Genomic DNA, 10,921 nt, shown 5'->3' on the forward strand with positions numbered 1-10,921 from the left:
ACATCATGATGACGTCGTTAACTTGACCAGACTAGGCCGGATTTATGACGTCAGAGAGATAGACTTTGTATGGGTGTGAACTTCCCCCTGTATTAAACATTTAAAAACACGACTGTACATGTTGTTCAGGTTTCAGCACCAAATGCATTTGTCGCAGATCAATCTAGTGACCAACCACATAGTTACCCGATATAGTCGACATTCCAAACTAGTTCACACAGAGGGCTTGCCGGCCATTCACAAGGAAGGTCCTGCTCCACGGCATGTTTCAAGAAGTATCTGTTGAGAGTGACTGAAGGAAGGAATGATCTAAACAGATGAGAATAGCTCCATTTTATGATTTGTCTGTGATCTCCAGTCTCTCTCTCTCTCTCTCTCTCTCTCTCTCTCTCTCTCTCTCTCTCTCTCTCTCTCTCTCTCTCTCTCTCTCTCTCTCTCTCTCTCTCTCTCTCTCTCTGTCTCTGTCTCTGTCTCTGTCTCTGTCTCTGTCTCTGTCTCTGTCTCTGTCTCTGTCTCTGTCTCTGTCTCTATTTCTCTCTTTCTTTTTCTCTGTCTCTCTCTTTCTTTTTCTCTCTTTCTCTCTCTTTCTCCTGAGTCTTTCTCTTGCTTGCTACACCAACAATAATATCTTCAATCATAGCTGGTGCCATTTGTGCAAATTTAGGTAAAGCGCCCTGCCCTTGTGCAAGGGCAATGTGTTTGTACCAGAGAATCGTATAAGATTATGAGTACATGCATGCTTTTTTGGCTACTGTGTGGCTTTCCCCTGCTCATGTCAGTAAGATATCCTATCCTGTGCCGCTACTGTAATAAGAAACCACTATCTTCACAGGTAGGCTATCTTCGGGTCCAACATATGCATCTGTGTGGAGAGCCAAGTCTCCTCAATAGAAAGGGGATGCTGACAAGTGACATGTTTTATCACTGTATCTATCTACCTATCTATCTATCTATCTATCTATCTATGCCCATGCACAGGTCCACCCAGTCCACTCACTGACCTGCAACTCACGAGAAACGGCACGGATACCGTGAGCCTATTCTGGCGTGTGGATATGACAGATGGGTTTCCTGCAACACAGCTGATGTTTGTATTGAAACTTGGAGGACAAGATGGAGCAGATGTCAGAAATTTCACTCTTGACATTACGGGTAGTAGTGGTGAAGAAACTCTGGATAGCCTGAAACTGCTGACAGCATACACCGTCAGAGCATATGCGGTCAATTCGTTTGGAAGAAGCAGCGAGGCGAAGCAACAGTCCTTCCACACCCAAGGTATGGACACTGCCGGCTGTCCCTGATGTATTTGGACCTCTTAGGGTGTATGCCCATGACTTGTCCTCCCTGTCAGGTTTTTAAATTCTGTTTGGAGCCTTTCTGGATGACTAAGAAGGTTTCAAACAGTACAAATGTATAATTATATGTGTGGGCGGGAGGGGGGGGGGGCACATAAACCCTCTGTTTGTTGAATTTGCACAGGAAATGATGGAGTTACGGAGGTTTCAGGAATCGATCATAACTCTTCATATACGGTCGAGTCATGTCACACCGTACACAAAGGGCTAAGAGATCTGTATAATATTATTAAATAGTCAACTAGCCCGTTTAGAAAAGGGATGCTGACAAGTGACATGTTTTATTATTGTATCTATGCCCGTGTCCAGGTCCACCCAGTCCACCCACTGACCTACAACTCACGAGAAATGGTACGGATAGCGTGAAGCTCTTCTGGCGTGTGAATCTGACCTCGGATATGTATCCTGCAACACAGCTGATGTTTGTATTGAAACTTGGAGGACAAGGTGGAGCAGATATCAGGAGTGTCACTATTGACATTACAGGCAGTAGTGGTGAAGAAACTCTGGATAGCCTGAAATTGCTGACAGCGTACACCGTCAGAGTATATGCCGTCAATGCGTTTGGGAGAAGCAGCGAGGTGAAGCAACTGTCCTTCCACACACAAGGTATGAAGAATACCGGCTGTCCATGAGGGAGAGAGGGAGGGAGAGAGGGAGGGAGAGAGGGAGGGAGAGAGAGGGAGAGAGAGAGAGGGAGAGAGAGAGAGGGAGAGAGAGAGAGAGGAGAGGAGAGAGAGAGGGAGAGGGAGAGAGAGAGGGAGAGAGGGAGAGGAGAGAGAGAGAGAGAGAGAGAGAGAGAGAGAGAGAGAGAGAGAGAGAGAGAGAGAGAGAGAGAGAGAGAGAGAGAGAGAGAGAGAGAGAGAGAGAGAGAGAGAGAGAGAGAGAGAGAGAGAGAGAGAGAGAGAGAGAGAGAGAGAGAGAGAGAGAGAGAGAGAGAGAGAGAGAGAGAGAGAGAGAGAGAGAGAGAGAGAGAGAGAGAGAGAGAGAGAGAGAGAGAGAGAGGAGGAGAGAGGGAGGGAGGGAGGGAGAGGGAGGGAGGGAGGGAGAGAGGGAGGGAGGGAGAGAGGGAGGGAGAGAGGGAGGGAGGGAGAGAGGGAGGGAGGGAGAGAGGGAGGGAGAGAGGGAGGGGGAGGGAGGGAGAGAGAGAGAGAGAGAGAGCTCCAATAATTCTAGTAAAGCCTACCAGCCCCACTCCGATTTAGCAACCCAGGCCAGTACCAGTTGTTGGCTTCACTGGGACGGGAAAATACAGTTGGATCTCGGTGCTGATACCTTGACGCCGTCAATCATTGTCTGCACCTTGTCCTCACCGACTTGTTGCGGTGTGGTGCACAAATAGACATGATCTGTGCAGAAAGCAACATTGCCTATAGAAAAGGGATGCTGACAAGTGACATGTTTTATTATTGTATCTATGCCCGTGTCCAGGTCCACCCAGTCCACTCACTGACCTACAACTCACGAGAAATGGTACGACGAAAGTGACGCTCTTCTGGCAACTGAATCTGACCATGGACGTGTATCCTGCAACACATCTGCTGTTTGTATTGAAACTTGGAGGACAAAATGGAGCAGAGGTCCGGAGTTTCACTACTGGCATTACAGGTAGTAGCGGGGAAAGCAATCTTAGTCCCCTGATGCCGCAGACAGCATACACCGTCAGAGTATATGCGGTCAATGCGATTGGAAGAAGCAGCGAGGCGAAGCAACAGTCCTTCCACACACAAGGTATGGATACTGCTCATGATGCGTTTGGACCTACTATTTGTGGATGTAGCCATGGCTAGTACTCCCTGCCAGTTAAAAAAAATCCTGTTGCCAGCCTTTCTAGGTGACTAAGAAGGTTTCAGACAGTACAAATGTGTGTGTGTGTGGTGGGGGTATGCGTACTGTAAAATCGGAAAGTTAAACGACCAAAACGTTTTTGTAATTTTTGCATGATAACGTGCAGAAAGTTTAACGATGGCCACCTGGCCACCCATCTCTATGCTCATGTTTACACAGGCATCTCAGACCGGGTTCACGATAATGTTTCTTCAAATAACGGAAAAAATTGGTCGTTTAAACGTTAGACTTTGTGACTCATTAGACTTTCCAGTTTTACAGTATATGAATTTGAATGTGTATGTGTTAAAGCGAGCAAGTTGCGTTGTTGGGTACATTTCTGCCAAATGGTGGTTGAGTCTGTTGCTATTGAGCTCGGCTCAGCTCGGTGTTCTTCTAACTAGCACCTGTGTGTGTTTTAGGTTTTGTATACTTCCTATTTGTAGTGTACATGTACATGTACTTGTTGATCAATGGACTACCTCTGGCTAGATTAGCTGATGGGTAATCAATGGTGCTAGTGAAGCCCATCAGATCCATTCCGAATTAGCAACCACACTAATACCAGTCGTTACCTTCACTGAGATGGGCAGATGCAGTTTGATTCGGATGCAGATGTATTTGCTGGAGTATATTGCGCACCTGAGTATAATGCGCACACCCCTTTGTTGAGCGACGTTTTGTAATTCAAGGTATATCCGGAGTATGACAGGTAGCCTAGATTTGAGAGCAATACTGATAATAAAGACAGTACTATAGCGCGACAGGCAGGCATAGTGGGATGGTCTAAGACCATGATTGAGAAACAGAGGGTACCAGGTTCAAGTCCTGCTTGGCAGCGGAAGGATTTTTCCAGCCGTGTTGCGACCCACAGTTAATTGGGAACTCGTGGCCTGGCACGACTGCCAAAGAAAGACCAAAGAAAAGATGAAGGGACCTCAAAGAACAAGCAGAAATAAAATTGCAGACGAATCGCGACGACCAATCAGGGACCAATACGTACAAAAACACATGACCAAGACAACCAGACCACAGACAAATCACTCATCACTCGCGCTCCCGGACCAAACTAGCACTATGCATGCACGACACTCACCTGGCAATCACTTTCACACAGACGGGAGCAGGTTCTCACACTCTGACAACGCATACTCTTATCATACGCATCACACATCACCATACTAACACGTACGCTAGACTGTATAATGACATCTGGTATCAAACTCTACAAGACAAGAACCATTACCGGTATTCGACAAGGTGTGTAGTTGATAATCAAATTGAATTTCGTTACAGATTCCTTGACGCTTTCATTACATTTTCTGCACCGTGTCCTCACCTACTTCTTGTGGTGTGTAGAACCGAATATGCACCTTGGGAGATGTGTGTGGAAAGTCAAATTGCCTATAGAAAAGGGATGGTGTAAGTGACAGGTTTGATCATTGTAACTATGCTCATGTGCAGGTCCACCCAGTCCACTCACTGACCTGCAACTCACGGAAAATGGTACGGATAGCGTGAAGCTATTCTGGCGTGTGGATCTGACCAGGGATGGGTATCCTGCAACACAGCTGGTGTATGCATTGAGGCTTGGAGGACAAGATGGAGCAGATGTCAGGAATGTCACTATCGACATTACAGGTAGTAGCGGTGAAGAAATTCTGGATAACCTGACAATGCAGACAGCATACACCGTCAGAGTATATGCGGTCAATGCGTTTGGAAGAAGCAGCGAGGCGAAGCAACAGTCCTTCCGCACACAAGGTATGGATAATACCGGCTGTCCATGATGTATTTGTGCGAATGCATGTGTATGTGTTTTGAGTGAGCGCGTTGTGTTGTTAGTAGTATTTATGGCTATGCTATTGAGCTCGGCTACTTAAAGTGGTGTTCTTGTACAGGTAGACTCCCTCTAATTCGAATACGGTATAATTCGAACATTCCGTGCAATTCGAACTTTTTCGTCGTACCAATATTCTGCAAGTCACTTCAAGTCAAATTCGAATGCATAATTCGAAGTACGAAAAGTGCGCCCGCTGGATAATTCGAACTCTGCCTTCGTACAGAAGAGCAGTTTACAGTACAATGACTATGTCCTTCGAGCGCTTATTTCGAAGTGAGATGGAGTTGCTCTACTCGTAATTCGAAGTTCATTTTTTCTCCTTCTCTACCGAGAGTAACTCAAAAATTGATCCCTGGTCCGCTCCAGGATCGACAATAGCGTTGAAGAAACCTACCTTCTCTCGAAATTTGATCCAAGCCCGTGCAAGGCAAAGTGCAAAGATTTGATTGAAGAAGACTTCTTCACCTACCTTCTCTCGAAATTTGATCCAAGCCCGTGCAAGGCAAAGTGCAAAGATTTGATTGAAGAAGACTTCTTCCAGGTGGTTGGTTCCCTTCGCGGATCTCAATGGCTTGTCATGCCGCGCCAGCTCATGCGCAAAGAGGTTTGGGACTGAACAACAACTGGAAGTTGTAAAAATTGTCTATGCCTTACGACGTGCTGCTCTCCGAAGGGCTTTCATGACGCAGAAAAAGCAGCGCTGTTCTTTTGCGTTGAAATCGTTTCAGGACAACTGCAGCGATTGAAAACTGCTTCACGTCACTAGAACTTTGTAGAAGATGAAAATAATGTCCAATGACTTCATGTCGATCCAGTGTTTTGGTGAAATGAACTAATTTCGTAGTTCGTGACCACCTATGTTTCGTTGATGCAGATACAATGTGCAAAAATAATCAGCACGCAATTTCGAGCATTTTGACATACATATCAGTACTGTAAATATACAAAATTTCGGCACTTCACGATTTTTGACATTTCGGTGGCGATTTATTTTCGGCGTGTGGTAGAGGGCATGGTATAGTGCAAAAATTTCATCGGCGTTTTAATTTTTAGGCGCTTTGGGTCGGTGCCGAATATAGCCGAAATTAAATAGCTGCCGAAAATTTGTATATTTACAGTACATGGGACTGCATTTGGAGAATTAGAAGTTCCGGGTAATTCGAATTTAGGGCCTGGCAATTTCAGGTTCGAATTAGAGGGAGTCTACCTATAACTATCACCTGTGTTTGTTTTAGGTTTCGTATACAGTAAAACCTGTGACTACCGACCACCCCTTGGTTCCAGCAAAAGCGGTCTTTAGTACCAGGTGGTCTTTAGTTGGAGGTTTGCACTGCGTGACCATATATGGATCCCATTAGATGATATGTATGTCAAAATGCAGCCAATACAATTCCCCAGAACTTGCGCAATACCATTCTTATTTTAGGTCAAACAACACTTGGAGAGAAAGACGGAGAGATGGAGAGAGTCAGAGAGAGAGAGAGAGAGAGAGAGAGGGAGAGAGAGAGAAGAGTTTGATTTTGCAGACATCAAATTCAGCTGCTACTTCTGAAGCCAGGAGTCAAACGCTCCCTGGCCCTGTGTATGTTTCGTTTTGCACTGGGCTTCAAATTTGTTCATGCAATCAACCGTACCGACTGTCCTTGTTGTGCAGACTTCTCGATTGCATGAACGCGATCCGTCAGCATCAGGAACTTGTGGTGCTGCATGGTTTATGGATTCCTTGATGCCATCGTCGATTCGTCTGTATGACTGGGGTGACGGAGCCGCTCAGTCTTCGTTTCTCCTCCGAGTAGTAACATCGATCAGAGAGCGCGTCCGATGCGCTCTCCAAGACGTTTCCTATCATGTTTATTCTTCACAGGGCTTGAAACTTTGACAGGTGCAGTGCAGTCCACACCGACTGCACAGTCAAAATGACCTGCGTTCATTTGTTCAGCTGTAGTATCGAAAGATTCCTTTCAGGACCTTGGGAAAATCAGCAAAATTTCAAGAAGGAGCTTCGAGCAACATTTGATTTCCTACATCGCGGTCGCTAGTTACGGGTCCAAAGTTGTCTTTGGGACAAGAAAAGGCGGTCGCTGGTCGCGTTCAGCAGGTAGTCGCTAGTCACAGTGCATTTTGAACGTGAGACCGTCCGTGCCTGGTGAAGTGGTCGGTAGTACCAGGCTGGTCGCTAGTCACGGTGCCAGTCTTTAGTTACAGGTTTTACTGTACTTCCTATTTGTAGTATACATGATGCACATGTACTTGTTGATCAATGGACTACGTCTGGCTAGATCAGCTGATGGGTAATCAAGGGTGCTAGTGAAGCCCATCAGATCCACTCCGAATTAGGAATCCACGCTAGTACATGTACATGTACATGTACGAGGTGTTACCTTCACTGGGATGGGCAAATGCAGTTGGGAACCGGGAACAGAGAGCATGACACCATCAATCCTGTTCTGCACCTTGTCCCCAGCCACGTTTTACGTTGTGGTGAACGCGTTTGTATAATTATAGTAGGTCTGAGTCGGGTAGCTTTTTCTTCGGGTATCGGGTTCGGGTAGTTTTCCACCGGTAGCACGGGTACCCGATCGGGTAATCTCTCCATGGTAACACCACAATGCACCCCTTCCCTTGAAAATTGGTAGCCATGCGGAGTATTGCATGAACTTGTTCACACGCACTGTACATGATGCCATCTGCGACGTCAGGTTCTTGGGTACTATTCTGTACCCGTCTACCCGAGGTCCTCACGGGCAGCATGGGTACCCGACTGCCCATCACACCGCTAATATGTAGGGTAACGTTTGCAGGACAACATAGAGTTCGGCGGCTGGGCTCTGTAGGCCGCTGAGCGCTTCAATAGCTAGCTGAGTCATTTTCCCCTGGAAGAGATTCACGTGACCAGTGACCAGTTTCTGGCAGTGAGCAAGTACATTGATTGCCAGTATGTGTATATGTACGGATGTGTGCGTAGTTTACATGTACATCTGTATTGCACTGAACCGGCTACCCATTCACCGAGCTATGTACTCATCTACTATGTTTCGTTCTACTTTGTGCAGCTGCATTGCCTGTGTTCGCTACCAATCTGCCGTCGGAGATTGTCCAAGGAAACGCCAGACTTGTAACGCTGGCCTGTGCGTATCACACGACGGTGCCGGTCAGCGTGGCGTGGATGCATGACGGCTCTGCTCTCAGTGCTTCGCCTACCAACCATATCGACTGGCAGAGGAACAACACGTGAGTAGTAGCTTGCAGTACTGAGCATCTGCTTTTAGTCCATGCATCCCAAACTGGTGCCCTAACGTTTCGGTGTCACTCACGTTAAGCAGTAGCGGTAGCGGGCGGGCGTGGTTAGGAGTTCTAAACTTACCTAGCTTGGGGCATCTTAGGCCTCGGTCACACTACTGCAAGTTTGAAGCTGGACGCAGCGGCAAACCCCTGCACTTGACGCTGACGTGGAGTCGCACTGCATTTTCGCTTTGGCTCCCGCGGCCTGGCACCCTTCACAAAACCACTGTGTGTCGAACCGAATCCCTGTGCTAGAGTACGATACTGTACGCTATTTAAGGCACTGTTTATACTGGTGTGTGTTATACGATGGCTGCATTAATGAAATGTGTGCTTCTCTGTTGGTGTGTGTGTTATACGATGGCTGCATTAATGAAATGTGTGCTTCTCTGTTGGTGTGTGTGTTATACGATGGCTGCATTAACGAAATGTGTGCTTCTCTGTTGGTGTGTGTGTTATACGATGGCTGCATTAACGAAATGTGTGCTTCTCTGTTGGTGTGTGTGTTATACGATGGCTGCATTAACGAAATGTGTGCTTCTCTGTTGGTGTGTGTGTTATACGATGGCTGCATTAACGAAATGTGTGCTTCTCTGTTGGTGTGTGTGTTATACGATGGCTGCATTAACGAAATGTGTGCTTCTCTGTTGGTGTGTGTGTTATACGATGGCTGCATTAACGAAATGTGTGCTTCTCTGTTGGTGTGTGTGTGTTATACGATGGCTGCATTAATGAAATGTGTGCTTCTCTGTTGGTGTGTGTGTTATACGATGGCTGCATTAATGAAATGTGTACTTCTCTGTTGGTGTGTGTGTTATACGATGGCTGCATTAATGAAATGTGTGCTTCTCTGTTGGTTTGTGTGTTATACGATGGCTGCATTAATGAAATGTGTGCTTCTCTGGTGGTTTGTGTGTTATACGATGGCTGCATTAATGAAATGTGTGCTTCTCTGTTGGTGTGTGTGTTATACGATGGCTGCATTAATGAAATGTGTGCTTCTCTGTTGGTGTGTGTGTTATACGATGGCTGCATTAATGAAATGTGTGCTTCTCTGTTGGTGTGTGTGTTATACGATGGCTGCATTAATGAAATGTGTGCTTCTCTGTTGGTGTGTGTGTTATACGATGGCTGCATTAATGAAATGTGTGCTTCTCTGTTGGTGTGTGTGTTATACGATGGCTGCATTAATGAAATGTGTGCTTCTCTGTTGGTGTGTGTGTTATACGATGGCTGCATTAATGAAATGTGTGCTTCTCTGTTGGTGTGTGTGTTATACGATGGCTGCATTAATGAAATGTGTGCTTCTCTGTTGGTGTGTGTGTTATACGATGGCTGCATTAATGAAATGTGTGCTTCTCTGTTGGTGTGTGTGTGTTATACGATGGCTGCATTAATGAAATGTGTGCTTCTCTGTTGGTGTGTGTGTTATACGATGGCTGCATTAATGAAATGTGTGCTTCTCTGTTGGTGTGTGTGTTATACGATGGCTGCATTAATGAAATGTGTGCTTCTCTGTTGGTGTGTGTGTTATACGATGGCTGCATTAATGAAATGTGTGCTTCTCTGTTGGTGTGTGTGTGTTATACGATGGCTGCATTAATGAAATGTGTGCTTCTCTGTTGGTTTGTGTGTTATACGATGGCTGCATTAATGAAATGTGTGCTTCTCTGTTGGTGTGTGTGTTATACGATGGCTGCATTAATGAAATGTGTGCTTCTCTGTTGGTGTGTGTGTGTGTGTGATCTTTCTTCGGTTGTTTCCTTTGATGTGTTCGTGGCAGTTTCGGCGAGCTCACACTGAGGTTTAATATGACGGCTGGACGGGAGGGGCTCTACCGGTGCGAACTGCACGCCCCGCAAGCTGGCGGGGTTGTGAGGATGAAAGATGTGCGGGTGACGCTTGCAGGCAAGTTAAGGCTGGGTCATGCGTGCGTCTCTACATCGTTACTGGTCCTCGTAAAATTGTTATAATTTACTGTTTGAGCTGTCTCATACCTCCCCAGTTTCCGTGCCCAGATACTGTTTCTTGTTCCAGTCAATATTCTAAAATGGTTTCTGAAACCAATTATAAAAAAGCGACGAATCACATGAGAACGAGTTATGCAGCAACTATCCACAATTGTAACAAGATGATAAACAGTCAGAAAGTGCGATAGTAGGGCACAAAACTGACAGGCTACTGAGACATTCAGCGACCCGAGACCTAGCTCTGACACATTTCCAGTGCGCAAACCAACAGCCTTCCAACTTGCCAGGTTTGTGCCCTATTATCGCACTTTCTGACTGTTTATCAGCTTGTTACAATCGCGGATAGTTGATGCTTAGCTCGCTCTCATCTGTTTCTTCTCTTTTTCCATTTATTACTGGCTCAGTACCCGAGTTGAAACCAATTGTACAGTGTATAGCCAGTGGCAATGGAGATGGGCAAACTTTTTACTTTGGAGCACAGACCGTGGTCGGGGATAAGTAGTGATTGGGTAGTTCTGCATCCGGTCAGGACAGTTTGAAATCTTTTCTTTCTCAGTTGATGCTGCTGCTGCTGCTGCTGCTGCTGCTGCTGCTGTTGTTGTTGTTGTTGTTGTTGTTGTTGTTGTTGTTGTTGTTGTTGTTGT

The 10,921-nt window shown here is 46.1% G+C and overlaps 1 protein-coding gene across 1 annotated transcript in view; it reads left to right on the plus strand.

Moving 5' to 3' along the window:
- Positions 1-10,779, plus strand: part of LOC135821845 (titin-like) — a 117,224-nt gene extending 106,445 nt beyond the window's left edge. The window contains exons 33-39 of the mRNA XM_065334871.1: positions 979-1,275; positions 1,665-1,964; positions 2,787-3,086; positions 4,647-4,946; positions 8,079-8,256; positions 10,091-10,215; positions 10,682-10,779. Coding sequence (XP_065190943.1) covers positions 979-1,275; positions 1,665-1,964; positions 2,787-3,086; positions 4,647-4,946; positions 8,079-8,256; positions 10,091-10,215; positions 10,682-10,779 — 1,598 coding nt within the window. The remainder of the gene's footprint in view (positions 1-978; positions 1,276-1,664; positions 1,965-2,786; positions 3,087-4,646; positions 4,947-8,078; positions 8,257-10,090; positions 10,216-10,681) is intronic.
- Positions 10,780-10,921: the final 142 nt, after the last annotated feature.

This window comes from Sycon ciliatum, chromosome 1 (genome assembly GCF_964019385.1).
Source record: "Sycon ciliatum chromosome 1, ocSycCili1.1, whole genome shotgun sequence".
Taxonomy (NCBI): Eukaryota; Metazoa; Porifera; class Calcarea; order Leucosolenida; family Sycettidae; genus Sycon; species Sycon ciliatum.